General features: G+C 41.3%; 2 protein-coding genes across 9 annotated transcripts in view; one reads left to right on the top strand and one right to left on the bottom strand.

The window, feature by feature from the left end:
* The window catches only part of cfap157 (cilia and flagella associated protein 157), a 129997-nt gene extending 111475 nt beyond the window's left edge, over positions 1-18522 (bottom strand). For both annotated transcript variants that reach the window (XM_035379690.1, XM_035379692.1), the window contains exon 1: positions 18308-18522. In XM_035379690.1, the coding sequence (XP_035235581.1) occupies positions 18308-18459 (152 nt within the window). In that variant the 5' untranslated portion in view covers positions 18460-18522. The remainder of the gene's footprint in view (positions 1-18307) is intronic.
* Positions 18523-18847: 325 nt separating this feature from the next.
* iqcd (IQ motif containing D) overlaps positions 18848-27171 on the top strand; it is a 104495-nt gene continuing 96171 nt past the window's right edge. For 5 of the 7 annotated variants that reach the window (XM_035379695.1, XM_035379697.1, XM_035379698.1 and 2 more), the window contains exon 1: positions 18848-19339. In XM_035379695.1, the coding sequence (XP_035235586.1) occupies positions 19179-19339 (161 nt within the window). In that variant the 5' untranslated portion in view covers positions 18848-19178. Of the gene's footprint in view, positions 19340-26366; positions 27047-27171 lie in introns of those variants that run through there. The other 2 variants (XM_035379694.1, XM_035379699.1) reach the window with 2 other exon arrangements.

Raw genomic sequence — 27171 nt, 5'->3', positions numbered from 1 at the left:
GTAAACCAGGTGTTACGTTGTACATTTTAGGACATCCTTAGATCTCAGCATCAGTTTTCAGACATCAGACAAAACGGCATCATTCCTCAGACTAAAAGGTGCCCAAGATACTCCCTGACCATGAGACTAATACAAAATATAAAACCACGCCCTGTAGTTGGTCAACGCGATGAGAGCGCTGATTGGTAACATTTTTTCAGTGGCCACTGCTCAGATGCCTGGATCAAAATGGCAAGAACAATCATTTTTGTGTTGGCAAGTTGGTATAAATGGTAGCGGACATTATTCACTCGCTAGCGAACATGCTCGCTCTAAAGATGAACACTAAGCCTACAGCAAGTTAGCAATAAATATATAAACTATTATTTTTCTGTTTAACAGTTAGCTAGAGCTATATGTACTAACTGAGTTGAACTTACCACTACTAGACTAGCTAGCTAGTGTAGAAGTTTCTACTAGCTACAGAATCTCTGGTTTCGCTTAGCTAGTTACTAAGCTAGCAAGCCAGGGCTGGCTGCAGTGCACGTTTACTTTCACATCAACAGCACATCTTTTCAACACTGAGTTCCCTTTATTGGTATTTTCAGTACATTTACATTTCTACCATGTTGTTATACAAAGTTGATATAGCTAACCTACAGTACATAGAAGTAGTTATAGTAAACCGTCTCTGTCACAATACTTGTTTGTACAGCAGAGTGCCGTCGCTGGCATCACTAGCTTGATTGCTTGTGTCCACAGAACTGTATAAGAACTAGAAGAGAAACATACATAATGAGGCTGCCAATGTGTTTCCTATGAGAATTGTAGAAATTCAACGAATTCACTCCTGCACGAATTAGACACCACCAAAAGCTCACATTGAGGTAATCAATAGAAGCAGGCAATAACATTATATTTTTGGAGCAAAAAGCTTTTTTGGCTGAACAGAACAGAAAATTATGACCAAATATCACTATTCTGATTGCGTTGACCGGGCGGACAGACCTCTGATTGCTGGAGAACAAAATAGATGAGATTTGAAATAGGGACTTGAAAAAACCACCGCTTCATCACATGATGGGGCCTATCTGCACAGTGGCTTCACTTTCTTCTCTTACTGTAGTGGTGGACTTTCCAGTTCCTTTCAGGGACACAAGTCCTTTGACTCCATTCTGTAAAAGGAGTAGTTCCCGGATTCGTTCACCAGGTCCTTTGTTCCTGACTCCGACTTCTGACTCTTTACTGACTCCAGTTCCAAGTGAATGAGAACAAGAGTCATGCAGTGACTGATTCCGACTTCAGACTCTAGTTCCTAGTGAAAGAAATGTCACCTATTGTCCTTCATAGGTGAATTATTAGCCTAGCACAAGCATCACTGTTATTATGCCATTCACTGATATTTTCGAAATGTAGGCTTTTCGAAACACATTTGTGGGAACTTCTGCAACAGTGTTGGGAAATTATGTTGCAGTCAGTCTAGGTCGGTAAGGCGCAGGAGGCGTATTCTGCCCTCTGAGATAAGGATGCAATTCTTAAAAGTTATGGTACCTGAAGCATATCATTTGAAATTCAGGACAGGGAGGCGTGGTGAAGGCAAGACCCATGTTGAATTTGCCTGAGATATGTTGCTCCATTTTCCACACTGGTGTAATGCAACAGGGACCGACACATATGAAAAGCTGTGTGATTTGATCGTATTAGAGCAATTTAAGAATTCTGTATCAGATGCCCTTGCTACGTATGTGTGGCAAACAAGCCTGCCACAGGCCACCAAAGTGGCTTTCCAAGGGGTCCTCCAGCACAGAGACACAGGGAGATGACGTTCCAATAGTCCACATTTATTTACAAGGTTGGCAAGATGTTACCACCAAGGAGCAGATGTAAAACTGTCATGACAGAGGCTCCCCTTGTGTGAGTGGGGATGGCAGATTTAACCTGTGCGCACTGATTACCTCACTACGCACAGGTGCAGCCACTCCTGTTCCCGGGTCCAATTAGCCTGGCCAATTCTCATTCTTAACCAATTAGATTATCCAATTGGCCAGGTCTAATTAGCTTGACCCAGGGCAGGTGTGGCTGCTTAAACCAGCCATCCCCACACCACATACCCCCAACGCCAAACTGAGGCTAGGGAGAATCCCTGGCCGAAGCCTGCCTACCCCCCCCAACCCCCCTGCACTCCAAACAAAGCAAAAACAATAAAAACACTCCACTAAAGATCTTTTCAGGGTGGGTGACCCCGGAACAGTCCAGTACATGATGCAACCCTCCCCCAGACGACAAGGCAGCCCTTCTTCCTCCTCCCTCCCGGAGCACGGGAAGTCCTGGGCTGCTCTGCTGGCTGGTGGGGGCGTCACCGGGCTTGGGCTGTTCCAGGGGCTGTGGTGGGGTGGCTGGGCTTGCTTCCTTGCGGTGCTGGGGACCTGGAACCCTCGTAGCTGTGGTGGCCGCCAGTCGGCTCTGCTGGCAGGCTGCTGCAGGCTTTCCTCCTCACTGGCTCCGGGCAAACCAACCGGCCAAAACAACAAACTAAAACAACAAAAGGGACAAAAAAGGAAGTAAAACAGCGCGGCCACCGCTCGTGTGCCGCCCGTAGCTGACCCGCCTTCCCGGCCGAGTCCAGCTCACGGCGCGACCACCTCTCGTGCACCGCCCGTAGCTGACCTGCCTTCCCGGCCAGGTCCAGCTCCTCAGCGTCCCAGCTGAGGATCGCTTCCTTCCCCTCCCTGGTCATCTCTCGCTCCCTGTCTTTGGCCTGGAGGATCGGTCTGAAGCCTTGTTGGGAACACCTCAGCTGCCCCTCCTCCAGTGTGCTTCCTGGCTGGCCCTCCTGTGCCACTTCCCTGTGCCGGAGCAGCCCCACGTTGGGCGCCACTGTGGCAAACAAGCCTGCCACAGGCCACCGAAGTGGCTTTCCTAGGGGCCCTCCAGCCCAGAGACACAGGGAGATGATGTTCAAACAGTCCAGGTTTATTTTCAAGGTTGGCAAGATGTTACCGCCAAGGAGCAGATGTTAAAACTGTCATGACAGAGGCTCTTTTGTGTGGGTGGGGATGGCAGATTTAACCTGTGCGCACTGATTGCCTCACTACGCACAGGTGCAGCCACCCCTGTTCCTTGTTCCAATCAGCCTGGCCAATTATCCAATTCCTAACCAATTAGATAACTAGCCAGGTCTAATTAGCTTGACCCAGGACAGGTGTGGCTGCTTAAACCAGCCATCCCCACACCACAGTATGTAACCGAGCGAAAAGCCTGCACAGCATCTGAGGCTGTCGTGTTAGCTGATGGGTTTGTTTTCACTCGAAAAGGTGGTTTTGCGAATCATCGCCCCCGTAATGATTTCCACTGTGATTCTTGTCGAAATGGCCTTCAGGCCACTTCTGTTCCTCGCACGCTCTTTCCTAGGTCCAGCTCTGGTCAGCACACCTCAAATGGTGGCACCTCATCTTTTCAGGTGAGGGAGCATACCTCACAGCATGGCACTTTATCTTACCAGGTGAAGCTGGCATGAACGGGAAACTTTATCTATCTCGAACCTGTCATTTGTGTCATGCGAACGGTCATTGGAAAAATGAATGTCATAATAAAACCCGTACTGATCCTAAATATGTAGGCTTAATGGCTACATCAAGCTCTCCTCACTCTTCTCTTCTCTCTTCTCTCTCTCCACCTGTGTTTGACTTGCCTGAGAACTCACTGACTCGCTTTATTTCCGATGGAGAAGTTTCCGAAAAATGATAAAAAGCCTATGAAAATTCTGCGTGACACTATCTTCCCAAAGTTTGATATTGGGGAATGCTTTGCCTTTCTCTTCAGAATACTGGGTAGGATGGTAGGATATAAAACTGTCCCATTGCATAACCTTGTTCTGTCCTCAGAATTGGTGTCTGGAGAAGTGGTGATAGGCGTTTGTCCAGAGTTTCCAGTGCCAGGTGTGTCTGTTGTCCTCGGTAATGACCTGGCTGGACAGGTTGTGGGTGGCGCACCTTTGCTGTGGTGAAAGACAACCTGCTTATCTCCAAGGGACAGGACAAAGTAGGTAGGCAGTTCCCAGAGGTATTTACAGCATGTGCCATTACACGTTCCATGGCTCGCAAATGCGATTTGGAAAATGAAATTCCTTTACTGTGCAATCTTAGTGACACATTCTTTGGTGATTTGGGGTCCCTGGAAAGTTCACCGGCCAAGCCCATGCCTGACACCGTTGTGTGTGCACCTGCTGTTACCGAGTGTATTTAACAGAGTTTTTCTGTCAATGAAATGAAACCTGATGTGTTTGAAATGTCTGATTCCAATGCCAATGTGGCTGATAATATGTGTACTGATTATAACAGTGATATTGAAAGTGCTAAAAATATCCTGATACTGTTATCGCTGGAAAACAAAAACAAAGTGCTCAAGGGTGACAATATTGTTACTGTTGCTGTTGATTTCTAATTAGAATACTGGAACATCCCGTTTCCTCTCTTTTTGGTGTCTCCCGTGAGACGCTGATCAGAGAGTAAGCGGGTGATCCTACTCTGAAGGACCTGTTTGATCAGGTTGTTCCAGCAGACAAACTGGATGACCTGCAGTCTAGCTATTTTTTGGATAAGGGGTTGTTATGCCGTAAGTGGGTTTTTAGGACTGACACCTTTTGTTGGCCACAATGTTATTCAAACGGTTCATTCGTCTAAGTTCAGAGAGGCAGTGCTGCAACTTTCTCATAGTGAAACAGCAGGCCATACCGGCATTAGAACAAACTTATGACTGGGTTATGTGCAAGTTCTTTTGGCCAAGACTAAAGAGAAACGTCTCTGATTATGTTAAAACCTACCATACATGCCAGATCACTGGAAAACCAAATCAAAAGATACCAGTTGCTCCCTTGTATTCAATCCCAGCTGTGTCTCAGCTGTTTCAATATCTTTTAGCCAACTGCGTTGGTTCACTTCCTTGTTCTCGTTCGAGACATTGTTATCTGCTGACAATAATGTGTCAGACCACCCATTATCTTGAAGCTTATCCACTAAACAGTGGATTATGTATAATGGTATGTATTTTTGCATTGTACTGAATTGTGTATTGCAGAGTACCTTACATTGTTAACTCATGCATTATGCTAATTGTTTACAGGAACTACTGATTGTTGTCATTGAATTACTGACTTGATGTAGTCTTGTGAACAGCTTATATTGTTGAGCCTTGCTTATTGGAAAGGAATGAATATAAGTTTTCTTGTGCCGCCACCCAGGTGACATCTTTTTGTGGGAGCTTGTCACGCCTGGCACCCGCTTTTGCATTCACCTTGTGTTTTTTTCTCTTTTAGATAGCAGGGGGGTTGCTGAACTAGGCATGGCCTCTTAATTGCTACTGGCTATAAATAGGCTGGAAACCCTTCCAGTCTTTCCTTCCCATTTTTTCCTTCTCCTACCTGCCAGCACGGACCTGCCTACATTTTCTGCTTTTTAGTTTAGTACATGCAACACACAGTCACCCAACATCACACACACATTGATTACTGATACTGACAAGTTTAGGGTTTGTATACCATTTTTTTTCGTTTTTTTAAATTAAATAATTTGTTATTCCTTTTCTGAAGTTTATGGTTTTGGTGTGTCTTATTTCATGTGGTACGCTATGAGGGCTTTGAGGGCTGCAACTAACAACCATACTTATAATCGATTAATCTGCCAATTATTTTTTCGATTAATCGACGGGTTGGTGTACGGAATGTTTACTTTTGTTTCTGGGAATATTCAAAAAATGAATATTAAACAATTAAAAAGATGAAAGATATGAGACAAAAACATGCAAATGTATGCTAAGCATCTGTGCATAATAATAAAGGTTTTTATAAAGTGCATTTTTATATAGCAGCATGTTTTTAAAATGTTCAAATACAAAGTTATTTGAAGTCTGCGGTTTAAAAGGAGCTCAACTGTTTAGATGAATAATGTAGATAAAAACATAAAACACAAAATGTTAACAGGCTTTGCTACATTTAATAGCTTCAACACATCAAATGGTTTCAACAAGAGGCTAATGCTGGACTACGAGTGTATAGTGGCTCCACAGCATAGCAATGCAGAAATGTTAGCATGTCCACAAGCGCTGAGCTAAGACTGGCTCAGATTGGCTTTTTATCATTTGCTTTGTATTTTTAATTCTTCATTATTTACAAATGGTTAGTTTTAGTGGCTATGTGTCCATGCTTTCACCAATTAGGAGCCTATTGTTTTGACCTCAGTCTTTAATTTGATCAGTTAAAACAACATTTTTTGCTATATACTACATTGTCAATATGGGACTTTTATTCTTTGTGGCATGCATAGCTATGTCTGACACAATGTAGCTTAAGAGGGAAAATAATCCCTCGAAACACGAAGAGCACCTACGTAAGAAAAATTAACAATTTAAAATTATTGGATTGGAATTGTGGTTGGAACGAAAACCTGGATATACCGTGGTACCCATTAAGGACCGAGGTTAAGAAACATTGTTTTAGTTTACAGTTGCTGATGTAAAGGCCAAATACTGATCACTGATCAATATCACTACATCACTACTACAATGAATGGACCATTGGGGATTCACTAATAAAGATAAAAGGAAATTTAACTTATATAATGAATATAACTATCTAGACAGTTTGCGTTAATGGCACCATGAATCAGTAGAGACGGACAGAAACAGTCCATAGAGAAGATAGGGAATGCTAGTGAGCAATCATTCTTAGCTACACCGTGATATGCTGCCAAGACTGTAAACAACGTTAAAATTAGGGCTGGGCGATATAGCTGAAAAATTTATCCTGATAAAATGTTTCATTTCAGTCTATCGATGATTATTGATAATTTTAAGGACAAACTTTTTAATAAAGACCAGGAGAAAAAAGTAGAATTTAACCACTTTACTTTGAATTTAACCACTTTATTTATCAAGGCACACAGGTAATAATTTTACTTTTAGTGTTATTAAATAAAACGAGAGCCACTTTAGTCCCAAAGTTGTCAAAGTCAGACTGGTGGGTCTATATTTAACGTTAATGTGTAGCCTACAGTTTTAATTTAATTTAAATGTGAGGGGTGGTTTTATGGTTTTAAACACTCCGCGCTATGATGGCATTATAAATAGATAAAGTGGGTGACTGATGAGCATTTTTATTTTTTTATGCATGGTAAGTTTGATCTAAATTAATTTACAGAATATAGCGTTTTTTCCCCAAAGATGGTATTTCTCAATATAATTGTGCTGCCATGTTAGCACATTTCTACGGTTGCGGGTCAGGCACTCTTCACGGTAAGAAGAAATTTTAGGATAGCACTTCTGATATTGCTTGTGTCGAAAGTACTGCGACGGAAACAGCGACAGATTTACCCACTAGCCACATCTGTCCAAAATGTAAACAAGTCAGGCAGTTTTCACGGTCGGGAAAAATTTTATGACAGCGTACTCCAAAGGGTGGAAACGACTAAGGTTAAAGCTTAAATTGGGATTTGGGAGGTGGGTGGACCCTGAGATCCGGTGGGAGGTGGGTGAAAAAAGGTACAACACCAATTGAATGTCTCAGCTCAAAATAGTTGTAATTAAGGAAACAATGTTTTAAAAAGAATATATACTATTGATGCAACGCTTTTACATAATATATTTCAAGTTTATTGAGTGTCATTAATGCTGAGATTTTTTTTACCCACAAAAATAATCGGTCATCCTCCTCTTGTCCTCACTTTCTTCCTCCTTTATCCATCTTTCTTAAACTGGTGAGGCGCAAAACTTTCCTTTAAACTAATCATTGATCTCAAACCGTTTTAATTAATTTTCAGTGATTAAGAAGCATGCAAACATCTGACGAATCAATTGGAAAGGGACACAGCTTTTTCGCATTGTGTTAGGGAGATTAAATGATAAATGCGATTTAGAAAAATCAGTTTTAATCGCTAAGCAGTGGCGGAATCTTCCCCTGATTTTCCTTGAGTATCAATACAATAATCCACAAAATAGGCTACCTCAATAATATCATATATAGCCAGCTACCCCAAATAGGCAGTTTTAGCAAGTAGCCTAGGCCGTATAGCCTACATTTATTTTCATTTGCAGTATGAAATTGCGCACATTTTTAATCAACATTATTTGTGGATACATGCACTTCTTTCTCCGCACTCGTATTCATGGCAAATATCTGCAATGCGTAGGCTAGATTGTAAGCAAATTGAAGTGCAGGTTTTGTTTTTTCTGGTTTATTCTGAGAGCTAACATGGTAGACAACAGACTAGTGTATCTTGTTTGATAAGAAAAATTTGTATGTTGAAGGTCGTTGTTTTTAAAAGATAAATGGACGTAGGAGTACTTTTTGTGGAAGTGAATGGCAAGCCCGTTTGCTTAAGCCACGTTTCCACCGCAGGAACTTTACCCCGGAACTAGGAACCTTTTGAGGAACTCAGTGCGTTTTGACCACAGGAACTAGGGTCTACATTAAGTTCTTAAACTTATTTTACCCCCAAAAAAGACCCTGCTTGGGGCGTAGTACTTTCCAAAAGTACCGGAACCTTTGGGGTGGAGCGCAAGCTCTGAAAATTTCTGATTGGTCGACTACTTGCAGTGTTTTATTTCAACCGCCATAAAAATCTGCAGCCGCAAACCGATTTATTTTCATAATGACTTGAAATTAAACTTGTATGTTATGTGGCGCAGTAGCCTACTTTTGGTTATAGCCTGCCAACGTCTTGGAATTATAACGGTGTGCTCTTTCTGTTCTTTTCTTGCTTTAGTATTCGTTTTATAAAATGCTAAGCATTCGTGCTGGGACAGCATATTACGTACCAAAACATTCAACGGTTTTAATTTGGTTGATGATGACGTCCACTTCTGTCTTTATCGGTTGAACTCTTTGATGGCCTGAATAGTCCCCTGGACCCACAAGTCCTATTGCAGGTAGGACATATATATGTCGTGGTAGTGGTACGAGCAACCATGGGTGTGTTCCTCCTGAGTCTCCTTTGCTGTCTCTCGGCTGTCCTTTCCCTCCTCAGCATGCAGATCCCATCCAGGCATAGCTGCCGCATCGTCAATTCCATCTTCTTTGAAATAAAGCAAACGGTGGCCTGTACCACTGCTAATTTAAATTTCACGCAAGTCCGAGTTTTCGTTCTAATTCTTGTCATTTTGCGATTAGCCTATATGAAATTGACGATGAGAAAGTAATCAATTCAACAGCAAATTGTTTACAATGTGTGCATGTTTTCTGCTGTTGTTGCCAGTTATTTGTGGAATGTGAATGCATTCTGTCGCCTCGGATATCAAGACATGAAAGTGAATGTTCGCATAAAAACATAATGAATGTGTTTGAGAGGATATATTACACATATATTGTGTATATTGCATAACAACGGTCCAAGTTCAACTACCAACGACAGTTTTGCTTGACAATGGTAAAATATGCCCCAAACGGCATTGCCGTTCTAAAAAGAGCGATCTTGAGAGACATTACACCTGCAGATATGCAAGTTATGCTACTCTTGAAGGAACAGAGTGGAGAAAATCAAGGCATTCAGTAATAATCCTCGTCTGCACAACAAGTGTCTTACCTGTTGCATAAAAGGAGCTGGACAGTATCGCAAGAAGCATGTTACGTGGTGAGTGAACTGATCGCCTAAAAGGACTGAGGCCATATTTCTGAAGGTGAATTTGTAAAGATGTGCATGGTTGCTACTGCACAAATACTTGCTCCAGAAAAACTGAAATTTTGTTTCAGAACGTCACGTGGGGGCGCGGGAATGGACCAAATGCAGAGTGCAAAAATACAAACTCCCAAGGGTAGAAAGAACAAAGACTTTACTGAAAAATAATGGGGAACAAGGGAAACAGAAAGCCTCGCAGGGCGGTAGGTAGTAACAAACAAAGAAAACCTCAGAACGCAGGGAAACAAAAATACAAAAATCCAAAAACGTAGGGAACAGAGCAGGCAAGCAAACAGGCAAAGGCAACAGGCAACGGGTAGGCAGGGAAACAGGCAGCAAGCAAGTAAGCAACAAACAAGCAGGCAGGCAACAGGCAGGCAACAAACACGCACGCAAGGATCCAGCACCTGAGTCAGGGAAAATGGAGACTTAAATAGATCTGACGCAGACGAGACACAGGAGGGCACAATGAACAATCAGGCCACAGAGAGGGAAGGGAACACGAGACAATAAGCAACTAATAATGGAATAATTGGAAACAATAAAATAATTAAACAAGACACAAAGCAGAGGTGCCGCCATCTGGCGGCCCAACCAGGAATGACAGGGGGAAGACACAGAACCCTGACAAGAACCTTAGATTGTCTTGCCGGACTGTGTCTGATCGGGTCTGATCGTATCAGTGACATGACATGAGATATTGAGAAGTTTTTGCAAGATTCTGCTGCCAATTTTGAGTTTTATTCACTTGCTATGAATGAGACAACAGACATAACAAACACTAGCCAGCTAGCAATTGTTCTACGTGGGATTCCAACAGATTTTGAGATTTGCTTTCATTGTTGGCTATACACGACACAACCAGAGGTGCCAGAGTGCATGCAGCTAGAGGTAACTAAACTGCAGAACAACTGTCAGCTAAAGGCCTGGCACACCAACATGGATCTGCCAGATTTATACAAGCAAAACAAGCGTTGACAAATTTCCAAATTTGAGGAAACACGAGCTTAAGATGGCATCACTGTTCGGAAGCACATTACATTACATTACATTACAGGCATTTGGCAGACGCTCTTATCCAGAGCGACGTACAACAAAGTGTATAACCATAACCAGGAACAAGTATGGCGAAACCCCTAGAGAGAAGTACCGGTCCAAGTACAGGGAACAACCGAATAGTTCAACTTGGACCCTGATGGTTAAACTGATTAACACTAACAACGAGAACGGCAACAACGCAATCTATGGAAAAATAAAAATAAATAAAAATATAAATACAAGTAGTTGTTAAGGCGCATCGACTAAGTCACCTATGAAGCAGCTGCCTAGTTACAACCCAAAGTTTAGTCATTTACAGGGGGGAAGGGAGGGATGGGGATACAGCGATGAGCAGTTCTTCTGCAGGCTCTCACTTGCAAAGGACAGACTTCATTCCAGACTGACAGATATCAACTTGGAGAGCCAGCTCTGTATGGCAACAACATCAGTACCACCAGGCATTCCACGACTGGTTGAGGCAAAATGTAGTCAGCCATCACAGATCCCTTGGCCCTGTAATATCTGCCCATGGCTTGTCCTATCACTCCTATGCCGATGACACGCAACTCTTTCTCTCCTTCTCCCCATCGGACACACAGGTCCCTGCCCGCATCTCCGCTTGCCTGAGGGACATTCAGAGCTGGATGGACAATCACCACCTGAAGATCAACCCGGGAAAGACGGAGCTAATCTTTAATCCTGCTCTATCCTCTCCCCTCCTCGACTTTTCCATTTCCCTAGGGGACACCTTAGTGACATCATCACCCTGCGCCAAGAATCTCGGAGTGGTGATGGACAACAGGCTGTCCCTCTCCAAGAACATCGCAGCAGTAAGCCGGGCATGCAGATTTTTCCTGTATAACATCCGCAGAATCCGCCCCTTTCTCACCACCAACTCAACCCAGCTTCTGGTCCAAGCAATGGTTCTATCCCACCTGGACTACTGCAACTCTCTTCTGGCTGGACTACCGGCATCTGCCACCAGACCCCTGCAACTCATTCAGAATGCTGCGGCTCGTCTGGTCTTCAACCTCCCCAGACACTCCCACGTCACTCCCCTGCTCACTACCCTCCACTGGCTGCCTGTTATAGCTCGCATCAAATTTAAAACATTGGTCCTAGCATACCAGGCAGTCAAGGGATCAGCCCCAGCATACCTCCACAAGATATTCAAACCCTACATGCCAGCCAGATCCCTCCGTTCTGCTACTTCAGGACGCCTAGCACCTCCCCCTCTTCGCACCTGCACTTCCAGAACACGTCTCCTGTCTGTTCTGGCCCCACGATGGTGGAATGACCTCCCTGTGGAGGTCCGAACAGCTGAGACACTGACCCATTTCAAACGACGACTGAAGACTCACCTCTTCAGGCTGCACCTCTCCCCATCCCTCCCTACCCCCCTGTAAATGACTGTAAGCTTAGGGTTGTAACTAGGCAGCTGTTTCGTAGGTGACTTAGGTGCATTAACTGTCTTAACTACTGCTTGTATTTTTTCCATAGACTGCGTTGTTGCCGTTCTCGTTGTTAGTGTTAATCAGTTTAACCTTCAGGGTCCAAGTTGAACTATGAGGTTGTTCCCTGCACTTGGACCGGTACTTCTCTCTAGGGGTTTCGTCATACTTGTTCCTGGTTATGGTTATACACTTTGTTGTACGTCGCTCTGGATAAGAGCGTCTGCTAAATGCCTGTAATGTAATGTAATGTAATGTAATGAATTTAAGGTATATTCAGTTTTAGATCAAGTTTACTTATGAACATTCAGTCAGCATAACATGGAAAAATGTGTATGTGATTAACATGAGAGTTAATAGCAGTCTATGGCCCACTGTCGTATATGCAAATATTAATCTGGCCCCAGACAGGAAAAAGGTTCCCCCCCTCTGATATAGGGAATAGTGAATAGGCCTCAGAAGTCTGACTTAACGCAGAGCAAAAACCTTGCCCATATATGGAATTCCGGTTCAAAGGGAAATTTCTCTATGGAAAAAATGAATGGATTTTTACATAACCGTCCCTGTCACAGTCTGTGATTTAAGCTGGCGTTTAAAACTTGGACGTTTTTATCTGGACACATTTCTCTCTTAAATGGCACTGGATCCGCTGAATTCTGATGTCGTTTTTCAACCGAAACGATTATTTTGCTATCAAAAAGCTAACACTGCTGCGCATGTTATTTACGTCACAGCTCTTCCTTGGCAATGCTTGTGAAGCGCAAGTAGCCTAGTTATATTAAGATGTTTACAATGATATATACAACTGTAAAGAAATGTATAATTTATTACACTAACGGGAAACAACGGGAAGAAGGTGGTTTTCGCGCGTGTATCGAAACAGCTGTGTGTGTGATGTTTTAATTGTGCGACGGGTCATCTCGGGTGGCTAACCATTTAGCCGTTAGCAATTGGCTTTTTAAAATGACACAGAATTTTTTTAGATTATAAAAAATGGATAAAAAGCATTATTTTTTCATATACAAAAAAAACGTCCAAATGTCATAATTTATTTTTAAGGAATTCGGAAATCGCTAATCATTTGTCCCATAGGGGCGTCTATTTTTTGAACCAGAAGTCTCGAAAATGCTAACGGACCCGAAGGGAATGACGACACGACTTCTGAGGCCAGTGGCTGAACAAGTGAGTCGTTTGGGATGCAGCCTCGGTCTGTAGTTAGTGGCAAAATTAATTGGTTCCACGAGAGCTAGCAATGGGTATTAAAGATGCAGACACATGATAACCTCATTGATTTTCACCTGCAAGAGCTGGCTTTGTTGTTTCTTTATTGTTCTGTGTGTACTGTATGTGAGATATGTCCTAGTCAGTAATAGGCTAACAATAGACACACTCAAGAGGGCACAAGACTGAGTATCATATTTCATATATTTCGTATCATATTTAATCAACCGTATTTAACCCTCTAATATTGAAATGCGTGAATTAACTACATCACAAACATTCTTTTTTTAGATACATAACTAAATGCATACATAATAAATGTGCAATAAATGTGTCTTACACAGAGCGTAGGGTGCAGACGAGGCATAACAACTGAACAAGGTTGAAGAAGAGTTACTCCATACCTCAACACCATCTCCCTCCACTTCTCTACCCATCCAAACCCTCTACTGACACATGAAATCTATCAAATCTATATATATATATATATGTAAAACAGTGGCTGTGACAAAGGGAGCGGTGGTGTAAGTATAAAAGCATCAGAAACGCAGCTGAAATATGGCCAGTGTATGTACTCATGCATTTGATGGCCATCCAACGAGCCTTGATTGACAAAATTATCAGCAAGCTTGTAGAATTAGAGCTCCCTAGGTTGCAACTTGTGTACCCTTCTGTCCTGCTTAATTTTCTTTTATTTCGTGGAGATGCACTTTTAGTGTTTGTAAGGTTTATAAGGCATTTTGATACGCTTATATGCGGGTAGGAGTCCTCTTCGCTTTGCTTAGGTAGATCAGTGACCTTACGTGAGAATTGGAAGTAGTAGAACCGGAACATTTGATAGTGGAGAATAGGAGCAGTTGCATATGTCCCAGCAATCTTTGCATATGATAAAATAACAATAGTATGAGAGAAATGAGGAGAAATTATTAAATTGAATAGTTGAAACGATATGTTTTTTAGCAGAATGGGCATGTAGGTGAAGTTTGACATGATCACAGACGATAGTGCAAAGTAAATGAAGTGACCATGAGTGAGATGAGTGAGCACCATAATTCACTGGACAGTGACACATGTTTTGTTATTTTGATTCTGTACTTTAGCACTGAGTTTGAAAGGATACAATGACAATAAGGTTGAAGTGCAGACTGTCAGTTTTAATTTGAGGGTATTTTCATCGATATCGGATGAACCGTTTAGAAATGATAGCACCTTTTGTACATGTTCCCCCATTTTAAGGTACTACAAGTATTTGTTGAATTGGCTTCACAGATGTGTTTCGTTGGGCAGGTGTATTCATTTGTGTCGTTAGTGGATGCAGAAGAGAGCTGTTGATGTCTAGTCTTGATTCTGGACTTTGCAATTGCCTTTGTAGATTGTTGTTGGGGTGTGACAACATGAGGAAGACAGCAGTGTCGATCAAATGAAGCTGGCCGTCATAAGGCTAAGAAATGAAAATCAATCAATCAGGAACATTGCAAAAACCCTGGGCATGCCCAAGTCAACAGTTTGGTTCATCGTTAACAAGAAAACAACAACTGGTGAACTCAATTATGTCAAAAGACCCGGTAGACCGAGGAAGACACTGTAGTGGATGACCGGAGAATACTCTCTGTGGTGAAGAAAACCCCCCTGACAACAGCCCAACAGATCAAAAACACTCTCCTGGATGCAGGTGTAGATGTGTCAAAGTCTACCATACGTAGAAGACTACACCAGCAGGACTACAGAGGGTACACTACAAGATGAAAACCACGGATAAGCCTGAAGAACAGAAAGGTGAGATTACAGTTTGCTAAAAAGCACCTAAAAGAGCCCCAAGAGTTTTGGAACAAAGTCTTGTGGACAGATGAGACAAAGATTAACATGTACCAGAGTGATGGAAAGAGGAAAGTGTGGAGAAAAAAAGGAAATGCCCATGATCCAAAGCATACCACTTCATACGTGAAACATGGTGGAGGGGGTATTAAGGCTTGGGCCTGTATGGCTGCCAGTGGAACGAGCTCACTTGTCTTCATCGATGATGTGACTGCACACAGAAGTAAAACAATGAATTCTGAAGTCTACAGAAATATTTTATCTGCTCAGATGAAACCAAATGCCTCCAAACTAATTGGACGGCATTCATCATGCAACAAGACAATGACCCAAAACATACTGCTAGAGCAACGAAGGGGTTTTTGACGGCCAAAAAGTGTAAAATCCTTGACTGGCCGAGTCAATCACCGGATCTGAATCCAACTGAACATGCATTTTACATGCTGAAGAGGAGACTGAAGGCAAAAAGTCCCCGAAACAAGCAGGAACTGAAGATGGCTGCAGAGCATCACCAGGGAAGATACCCAGCGTCTGGTGATGTCTATGCGTCGCAGACTTCAAGCAGTTATTGCATGCAAAGGATATGCGACCAAATATTAAACATGTTTACTTTATTCTACATTATGTTAAACTGTCCAATTTTGTTTGATGCCCGAAAATGGGGGAGACTATGTACAAAACGTTCTATAATTTCTAAACGGCTCATCCGATATGTATGAAAATACCCTCAAATTAAAGCTGACAGTCTGCACTTCAATCTCATTGTCATTGTATCCTTTCAAACTCAAAGTGCTAGAGTACAGAACCAAAATAACAAAAAATGTGTCACTGTCCAATGAATTATGGTGCTCAATGTATATAACAGACGGTATAAGGAATCCATCATTAAAGTGGTGGGTGAAGTAACGTGTGATAATGTGTAGGAAGTCTTTTGCACTGATGTACTTTTCTCATGTTCAGTACTAGTAGTTATAATTATGATTGAGTCATGATTTTAAATGTAATGTTTTAATGGGGAGTTGCAGACAGTACATACGTAGTAATTGTTTGTATGTGGGTAGATAGAAAACAGGGTGAGGTAACATGAATGTAGAAACGTGGCGTTTGCTGATAAGAACGTTTTCTACAGTAGCCAAGTGAAGAAATATAGTTAGTTGAAATGGCACAGTGGTCAGCCGGTGTAACTTTTTACGAAAATAAATATATTTGGCATCATTAAATGCATATGGCTGGCCGTGAGTGAGTTTTGGTAAAGAAAATCTAAGTGTAAGAAAACATTAGTGTAAAATATGAAAATATCTGCCTTAAGGCAAGGCGGGCTTCAATCATTCAATTTCCAGCTTTCTAGTCCGTAACTTTGGCAGTGCGCCACCATGACATATCTATTCAATGTGTGAAATTTCTTGGTCAAACGTGTCCGCGGTTTTAAAGAAGAACACAGCTGAGCTCTGGTTGAATCCCTATGGCCTGACAATACTGTAGCCGGTTTAGTGAACGTGCAGATGGTATGTCATAATGCAGTCTGTACGTTTGGTGAACGGCGGGTAGATATGGTGCAAAAACAATTGTTGCGAAGTAATAGACAATTATTAGTGAGCAAAAAAGCATGTTTCAGAAACTTGTTCCAGGTTGGGCTTGAACCTAGGGAGCCTATGATCCATAGATTGTGACATTGACCACTCAGCCACAAACAGACTAGCTGTTGACACTGGAAATGTTTTAGAGTAAAAAGATATGCCTATTTTGGGTGGATATGCAAGATTTTGATTGGCTCTTGTAGGTGAAGGATTGGCTGGTGTCGGTAAAATGTCCAATGGGGAGACATTTTGTTTGTGTGCTAGGCGGCAGGAAAAATAAGACACAGCAGAAAACGCAAAATCCCCTTAGTTTGGGGCTTTATTGTGTGGACATGTGAAGTTGTTTATGAATTCTGTCTGTTGAAATGGGGTCAGAATGTACAGAAATGAATGTTTTTAAGGGCTGAGTGTCTGTGGCTGTTGTGGTTATTTCTGTGGGGAACCCTGAAAAGTGTCAAACTCTAGGTACTGTATAGGTTTGAGGCATGCCGCCTCACCAAGGCGTAACTTGGCGGGATAGCATACCTGCCATCCCAATTAGAGATCGATGAGATAGCAGAAACATGACATAGAAGAGATTGACAACAGTTTAAAAATAGGTGGAGTAGGGAGAACAAGTGCACCTGTGCCATAGTATGAACCTGGAGGTTCTTCACAACTGTGAAACTTTGACAATGAAATTATAATCAGCAAGTGTTCATTACATTAATACATATTGATAGACTTACTGCGAGCTTTTGACAGCGAACATTTATTTATAAATCAACATTAGACTGGATGTAAGGGAAATTCATTAAACTGATTGTCCAGTTTCAAGCTTGAGGAATTCTAGACAACGGACTCCAGGTTGTATTTGGGACTTCTATTTTGAATTTGTGTCCGAAAGGAGGCGCGTCTTGCGTACTAGGCTTGAGGAATACCAGACGATGGGCGGAAGCAATACAGCATTGGACCCAAGTCCTGCTGGGGTTTGTGTTCTCAACAGTTCTGTCAGGTCTAGACATCTACGGAAATGTTACTCTCACTTGAATATATTTTAAAGTAAACCTAGTTTAACATAGCACGTTTCGTGGAAACGTTATAATATATGGCAACAGATTTACTTTTAAAATGGTTTTGTAAAGGACAACAACGTTGACAATTCCTTTCTTTTTAGGCTATGGATGCAATCAAACGTTTAAATAAGGGCCTTGTTCCACGAAGCAATCTCCACGCAGCTTTTGTTGCTCGCAATTAAATTGCTCTAGGATTGCTTCGGTAACACCACTCCAATTTAATTGAAACTGTAATGCAATTTAGTTGCAACCGGTTCCGAGCAGCTCATCTGTAAATTTTCTGTAAGTAAGTAAACAACAATAACCATAGAATGTATCAGCGCTATATCGAACTAAAATACGTAACGCACTGTTTTTGATTGGTTATTGACTACAGTTTAAATTGTTTGCCAGTCGCCTCGTGTAACGGTCTTAATGCTCGAAATGACATCAGAATTAACGCGTTAAAAGGAACAAATGTTGCGTGGAAATTGGTTCGTGTGACTATACCCTTAGTGTTTACTTACTTCTTCACCTGGGATTCCAGATCACTAATCTGTATAATGTAATATTCTCGGTTTAGTTCAGTCTGCGGATCCTCCGATGTCTCTCGCGAACGGCCTCGTTCTTGTTTTTTTTTCCCGTCGATGTTCTTCTTTTCCTTCATTTTTGAAGCCATTCTTCCAACCTCTGAGCGGAACGCTTCAGTTACAATACTGAGCTAAAGCTACACCATGTTGCTAAGGGGACTGTGGCAAACAAACGGGGTGGGAGGGCCAACTGATTCTGAAGTTCCCCCGGTTAAAATAGTTAGGCCTATTAGTTTGCATGTGAAACATCCAAAATTCTATTATTTCTCAGGATGTTTCTATTTATTTTTCTCTTTCTTCCCATTTTTGTAAACACATATAGTCCTGCAGTTTTTATACTACCCATGCATAATCCATACAATATTGTAGAAGTTTCAGTTAAGGGCACACCAGGCGAATCAACTTGAGCCATTACGCTCATTTATAAACCACCAGTGCTACTTTGAACATGAACACAGGATTCCAGAACTAACCACAAGCGCTGACTACATGCTTTTTTTATTCACGTGTATGGAGTGAATTTAGTGCCAACATTATTTACACGTGTTTCACAACTCACACGTGTTTTGTGCACTGCAAAACACAATTCACACGTTTTACGCATTGTAAAACTGCAAATCCAGTTTTACAAATCTCAAACTAAATATCAAAATACAAATCTCAAGCTGTGGACACACGAAATGTGTTTTACGCATCACAAAACTACAAATCCTGTTTTACAAATCTCAAACGACAAATTGCAAAATACAACTCTCAAGCTGTGGACACAAAAATACAAATCATTTTGGCACTATTTTTCCATGTAGTAATGGAACAAAATCCACACGTGTATGCACCAATCAGAGCTATGGTACCTACAGCCAATCAGAGGAAGAGGAGCTCACAACCAATCAGTGAGCAGCAAGGAATAGCTTTTTGCAGCCCATACTTGGAGAGGACGGGAGCTGATGAAGCATGGCGGTTGCTTAGGTGAGTAGCTAATATCTAATTAAAATGTATTAATGCCGAATATAATGATAAAACTTAAACATATTTGATTAGTCGCTTGCATAAAGATAACTTTTTAATGGGTAACTGTTGGTTAAGAATTGTCAGCTCGTCTAGGACCAACTTTATGCTAGCTAACGTTAAATAATAATCTCTAAGATTTTCATTAAAATAAATGTCTGTTAAGTCACTATCTATCGCAGAATTAGGTAACACAATGGTGATTGAGCCTATTATTATATTAATTTATATTATTTTTATTATAATAATTTATGATTAAAGAACTGGGTGTCTGTGGCGACATTCCCGAGAAAAAATCACAAGCGGCGCATAGTTAGTGACGCGTTTTCCATCACCCATCAGTGGTTGATCCATTCATTCACAAGATGCTGGTTATGTGAAAATTCCATTTGTATCTAAAAGTACATTGGGCGGTAGAGCCTAGAGCTCCTGACTTTTGGAACAATCTCCCTACGTATGTGCGGGCTTCAGACACACTCTCTGCCTTTAAGTGTCGGCTGAAAACTTACCTCTTTAGTCAGGCCTATAGTTAGCCATTCCTATGGTTCTATAATCCTGTCAAATGGTCATGTATAATCATGGAATCTGTGAAATTAAAAATGGATGACGGCTCGGTAGGGACCTTAGCATTAAGTGTCAAGCTCACATCAACGGAGCGGGCACACTAGTTAGCTTAACCTCAAGTGTCAAGCTGGCCCTATGGAGTTAACACACTAGGTAGCTTAGCATTAAGTGTCAAGGTCACATCAGTGGAGTGGACACACTAGTTAGCTTAGCCTCAAGTGCCAACCTGGCCTTGTGGAGTTGACACACTAGGTAGCTTAGCATCAAGACTGCTCCAGCCTGTTTCCTCGGCCTGAATCCATGGGATTGCTCCAGTCCTTTCTTTCGCTGCATGGTTATGGACTGCTTCAGCCCTGTTCCTCCCCTACTCATGCCTTGATACTGCCTGGAGCTCCAGCTCCATCATCTGGCTCCTTTAAACTACACGATTCTGAACTATACCATTTGGTCTATTGTTAGCCTTCACCTCAGCTGTAACCTGCTCAACTTTATTTGCTGTCTGCTACTTTACACCAGGCTGGCCAGTGGAAGATGGGCTCCCCCTCTATAGCCGGGTTCCTCTCTAGATTTATTCCCGCTGGGAGTTTTTTTATCTGACCTACTTGCTATTTTGGGGTTCAGGCCTGGTGTTGTATTTTTATGTTTAGGAACACCAGAGCATTGGTTCTTCAAAAGATTATTCAGGGAACATTTGCAGCAGTGAAGACTGTCCAGTGAATACTTCCAAAAATAAAAAAATAAATAATTAAATACTCCAGCAGTGAAATTCCACACCTCAGGCTATGAATATATGATCATTTGTGACCCATTGCAAAATTCAGGCCTCTGGTGCTTGGCTACATGAATTTAAGACATTTTTTATTTAAATTCATAGATTACTCTCTTAGTTTATCTAATAAGTCAGCAGCATTCAATCTTTAAATCCAAAAGGCAGCAGTCACCCGGTGGTGTGATATGGCTTCTATATCGGGACAGTTTTGTGTTCTGGTGTTTTATGTTTTTTATGTTCACTTTTTAAGACCAATTTTATGAAATAAGTCCTAAAATACATATGATGTTATTCTATAAGAACTGGCCATTGATGGTCACTGGTTTTCATTATGTCATTATGTTATCTTTTACTTTAGGCAGGGGCTGTTGTCGGGGGGGTGGTGTGTGTGTAGCCTTGCTTGGATTCTGTATGCACATGCGTCTGTGTGAAATTTCAATGCTTTTTGTCACTTCCACTATCAGAAAGCAAGTTACTGCAGACAGCACAACCCACTTTACACTTGTATTATTTTTTAAAATACCACAGGTGTTCAAATATCCCACAATAAAGTTTCTGTGCAATGGTAATCAGAAGAATAGCCAACATCTATACATATGAGGACCCTGTGATGTCTTCATTGCCTCAAGAATTCCCTTTGATGTTGTGGGGGTGGGGAGGGGGTAGAGAAAAAGGACATTGACTGATGTAATCTTTTTTTTTTTGTTATTAAAGTTTTTATTTATTTAAATATACACAAACAGACAGTATTGTTATCTTCAGTTATAAGACATCCAAAGGCCCATGGTAAATGCACATATTTAGAACAAGCAAAATATACATTTAGCATTTATAGCAATACAATCAAATCATCACAGTGTCCCAGCAATGCTATGAGTGAAAAAGCGGTCCCATGAACCTCTTAAAGTTCTCACCTTCATCATTGACTCTAGCTAATGTGTTCATATGATATTATTTCTAACATAGATTATATCATTTTTTGATAGATCCGGAGAGGATGTACTTTTCCATAATCTGAGGATCATTCGGGCAGCTGTGACAACTCCTACATTAATCACTGCAAGATCATATTTCGATATATTGGGCAATTCTGTTTGGTCCCCCAGTAGGCATAGTCTTGTCAATACAGGTACCGTCGAACCCAACCACTTCCCTATGTATTCTAGTACTTTTTCCCAAAATGGGTGAACAAATTTACACTCCCACATTGCATGTAAAAATGTTCCTGTTTCTGTCTGACATTTCCAACATAAATTATTGGTCAACAAGCCCATCCTGTGGAGCTTAGAAGAGGAAAATAGAACCTACGAATTAACTTATACTGAGTAAATTTCCCCCTAGCCTCCTTCATATATTTCCCAGTTTTTGATAATATTTTTAACCACTCCTCATTGCTCAGATCATACCCTAGGTCCTTCTGCCAAATGATCCTCAGATTTTTTCTTTTTGTAAACGGTTGAAGGTTTTGTAAAACACGGCTGTCCTGTGTGCTATACAAGGCAATTCCAAAAATTCAGTCATTGAATTCTTGCCCTGAATGAACTGGCCCTTAGTGATACAGTCTCTAATTTGTAAGTACATCCAAAAATTACCTTTACTTTCTAAATAATATTTTTGCACAAGTTCAGAAAAAGATATAAAAACTCAATCCGAGTACAGGGCACTTATCTTGTGTATTCCTTTTACAAGCCATTGATTTCAGTAAACAGACTTTTTCCCAATACGTATGGCAGGGTTGTGCCATAGAGAGGCATATGATTGTCTTAAGTGTGACACACCACACATCCTGTGTACTTCTCTCCATTAGTGTTAATCAGTTTAACCTTCAGGGTCCAAGTTGAACTATGCGGTTGTTCCCTGCACTTGGACCGGTACTTCTCTCTAGGGGTTTCGTCATACTTGTTCCATTGTTATACGCTTTGTTGTACGTCGCTCTGGATAAGAGCGTCTGCCAAATGCCTGTAATGTAATAATGTAATGACTGCCTTGGAATGAGCCAGTACTGGGTTTGAAGAGTAATCATGTCCATTCGTAGTTGAACCATGTGAAAGAACTTCCGAAGGTTTGAAAAGACTTGCTAGCTCCTGTTCGATTTTGATCCAGCTCAGCTCTGGGTCTGTTCCCTTCCAGTGTTTAATCAATCTAGACATTTCAAATGATCGATTGTATAGCCTTACATTGGGGAGAACCAGACCTCCTAATGTTCCTTGGTGACCACATGTTCTTTATATTGATCCATGGTCTCTTCTTGTCCCACAGAAAGTCTTTGATAATTCTATCAAATTGTTTAAACAGCTGTGGTGATATACTGACAGGTAACATCATGGAAACATAATTGAATTGTGGGGCAACTACCATTTTAATCACATTAATTTTCCCCCAGACTGATGTAATCTTACAACTACTTATTCAACAAACATGTACAAAGGGGTCCAGGTTCATAGGTAGATTTACTATCTTTTTTAATGAGATGGTACAAAACGTACAGTGTTGTTTGGACCCTGCTACTTTCAGAGTTCCAGAGCTAGAAGACAATAGAATTCAGCACATTATCACAAAAGGAAAGTTAACTGTAAAAAAGGTCTTTCTCTAAAATGACCAGACATGATATTTTGAAAAGGTTGTCCCAAGGTAGGAAATGTTATTCCTCTCATAATATTTTGAATCTTAAGCAATCTGCCCAGTGGTGAGTACATGTTGTTTCAAGTACAGTAGACATACACAGGGCTGTAGCAGTTGTGGAAAATCTGTGCTGATACACCTTGATGGAGAGCAGGCTGATGTTTGTGTTAGGGCTGATCAAATTCATTTCCTGTGTTTTGGAAAATGCAAACATTTCACTCAAGATTTCACAAACAGAAGCACAACCGAGTCTTATTAAAAATTCCATAAAATAATTAAATCAAACCTTTTTCTGTAAACTGTCATACATACTTGAAGACCACCTTCCCAGGTATTGATGTACAAGACCTTGTGTATTTTTGCTGTAAGATTTTAGAATTATAGGATGACAAAATCCTTAAAAACGGCCATTCAATTCTATAGATGGTTCTTATTAAAAATTCCATAAAATAATGAAATCAAACTGTTTTCTGCAAACTGTAATACATTCTTGAAGACCACCTTCCCAGGCATTCTTGCCATGGATTCCATGCTTTTTAACAGTAGGAATTTGAAATTATGGGATGAAAAAATCCTTCAAAATGGCCATTCAGTTTCATAGATGGTGCTGATTTAACATTCCATAAAATAATATTAAAAACTTTTTTCAGAAAACTTCAATACATTTTTAAAAATCACCTTCCCAGGTATTCTTGCCATGTGTTGAGGGAATATATTGATCTAATATATTATTTTATACAGCATTTTTTAAGCCAGGCATTTTATTCTGACCAAGTGTCAGGCCTGGCCTGAGTAGTCTAAGTGCTAGAGTGAGAGCACCTATTCGACCACCTTCGTTTGACAAACAGGAAAACGTAAACTGATTTGCAACTATATATGAAATATCGGTAACAACCTGTACCTAGTTATGTAGGGGAAATGTCCTTGTTATCCTCCCGTGGTTGTTTTTTCAGTACTTTCACGATTTTTTTTCTGTGCCAGCAAATAAGTCAGAGGTGGTCCACTGCTAGCTTTTGGTTGCTGAGGGGACATGTCGACCACCCCATATAAATGAATACAACGTCATAAATAAATTTGCTAGCATACTGTATAAGTGTCCTTCCTATCTTGCGTATTTGAGTTTAATATGTTAATACATCTAGGAATCCGTACATATTCAGTTGTAACCCAAGTCGCAGGACTAGTATGAAGCAACGTCTGCGCCATTGGCTTTAATTTGTCGCGATGAAATAATTACAAGCGTGTTGCTTGTCTTAAAGTTGATATAGTAAATAAGGCTGTATTAGTATTACTAAATGTGCATGTATGAAGTTGGTTTTTAAAAATATATAGTTTATTGTGTGTATTTTTACAGGACTTACATTTTAATAGGCAACGATGTCCACGGTTATTTCTTAAAAATACGAAGTAACAATGGGCAAGCACCAGTTTCGCAGGGATTCAAGCAATTCGTTTCACAATTCCCTAGTGGGGTTACAAAGTTAAATTATGTATTTTTACAAATTTTGGAAATGGCATTTGTTCCAGGTTGCACCCCACAGCACAACAACCTGAGCCGAACGTCAGTCTGCTCATCAGTTTAACTTTCACTCCGTTTGTAATCGGTGCCATATCAGCCAGTAAACACATTACATTACATTACATTATAGGCATTTAGCAGACGCTCTTATCCAGAGCGACGTACAACAAGTGCATTAGTTCAAGGTGCAGAGGTGCAAAAGAAACACACTAGAGTGAAGTAAAGATCGTAGTGCCAGAAGTGACCACATAGATCAGGATTCCAACCCTGTAGAGTAACCTGTTCAGCAAACAAACAACAATCCTGCCAAGTACAAACTAGCACTGAAATCACATTTGCGAACCCAATAATAAACAAACACAGAGCGGAGTTAACTTAGGGCCAAGCGCATAACCTTGGCAACGCGCGTGCGTCCGATGTACCATTTACAAAAGATGATTCTGGAGTTAATTCTGCAGAGAATTCAGTGCCTCTTGAATCAAATTAGCCGCGTCGCGGAGTATTTGTGGGCAACTTTTTCTGCTGGTCATGACCGCCCGCTGGCACAACATACAGACATTCGCGTTTGTAGGGCTGGCCCCGCTGTTGCGATCCAGTCAAAAATGTTGGCAATGTGACGCTTTACAATTGTGCACCTGTTCTTCCTTATCCTAAATGTAGCCATGAAAATGTAAAAAATCACCCTGTCTGTCTGGAGTATGCGCACGGTAGCTAGGGCGATTAAACAAACAAAAAAACGACTTCACACATCTCTCACAAAAGAGTTTATTGGGCTATTGTCATCAGCCGTGTTTCGGTCTGTGGTCGTCTTGGTAGGGTTCTGCATTTTCAACCATTTACGGACTACGGGTGATTCCTGTAATTCGGTGCTTCAAAAACTGTTTTGGTTTGCCCGACCGTACGTGATATCGCAGTGCGATTGCTGTTGCTATGGTTGTCATAGCGCTGAACTGTAGGAGCTAGATTTCAATAATGAAGTGCGATATGCGGATACATTGCATTACATTTATTTGGCAGACGCTTTTATCCAAAGCGACTTACTGAAAGTGTATTTCATGGTCATGGACAACTACAAAACACAGGTTCAATAAGATACAATACTTATTTTGTACAGCTATTTCTAGCCAAGAACACCGTTTAGTCACACAGTGAACACTATTCTGACCTATCCTCTGCAAAGCCAACTAGACAGAAGAACAAGCTACAGTATTAGGACAAATACAAATTTCCAAAAAGTGCTGGGATGGGGCAACATGTAACGAGTGTCATGAAGCGGGGGGGGGGGGGGGGGGGGGGGGCTTTAGAGTGAAATAGTTAGTACAGGTATAGTCTGAAGAGATGAGTGATCAGTACGGCGGAAGATGGGTAGTGAGGGAGAGATTCGAAGAGGGACAGGGAGTTCGTTCCACCACTGGGGAGCTAGGGTGAAGAAGCTCTGTGATCCCTTTGCTCGGGTGGGAGGGGGTACAAGGCGCCCTGCTGCTGCGGCGGAGTGGTCGAGCAGGCACATAGGAATAGCAGGCGATACAGACGCGCACTGTTGGGTCACAGGGATATTTCTAAAATAATCGGGTCATATGGGTCCTCTAAACTGGCTCTGCGCACCCCCTGTCCTAATACCCAAGCTACGCCATTGATAATGGAATTAATTATTATTTCCACAATTCTCCAAATTGCTGCGATAAGACTCATAAGTTCATGTCGGGTGTCCTATATTTTGAGGCTGGTTTAACACAAATTAGTATACGTATGGACTAATTGACAAATCTTGCAATCCTATTTGTAACATGCAGCAGTGCAGTAGACCATAGTAATTTACTGTCGTACTACAGTTTCATTTTCGAAATGCTCGGTGAAAAGATTACTCAGTAAATCCGATCAGCAGTCTTGGTGAGAAATCGCTCTTTCTGTCTTTTCTGACGTCGTGCCTACCGAACTACCAGAATACACTGTGTAGCTGCGCACATGAATCTGACAGGTGGACAGCTTGACCGCAGTTCAGGTTTCTTAGCAACACTGAAGACTGACTGATGTAAACATTCAGACAAACTTCGACAATATATTTCGGAAAGTAGGAAATACAGCTTGCTGCGAGGTACAATTGGAAAACGGTTGAAGCGATATTACCTGTAAAACTAAAGGGAAGTAAGATTTCCACGGAGGCTGATTGTATGTCTATGGTAGCAAACATCAGGTGAGTCGTTTGGATACGTTGTCATACATTTTTCTTACCATGAAGAGTGCCTGACCGTAGAAATGTGTTAACACGGCGAAACAATTACTCCGAGATATACCAGCGTTGGGAAAAAAGGCTGTATG

The sequence above is a fragment of the Anguilla anguilla genome, chromosome 10, assembly GCF_013347855.1.
Source record: "Anguilla anguilla isolate fAngAng1 chromosome 10, fAngAng1.pri, whole genome shotgun sequence".
In the NCBI taxonomy this organism is placed as follows: domain Eukaryota; kingdom Metazoa; phylum Chordata; class Actinopteri; order Anguilliformes; family Anguillidae; genus Anguilla; species Anguilla anguilla.
The sequence above is the reverse complement of the archived record's forward strand: the minus strand, read 5'-3'. Positions and strand labels throughout refer to the sequence as shown.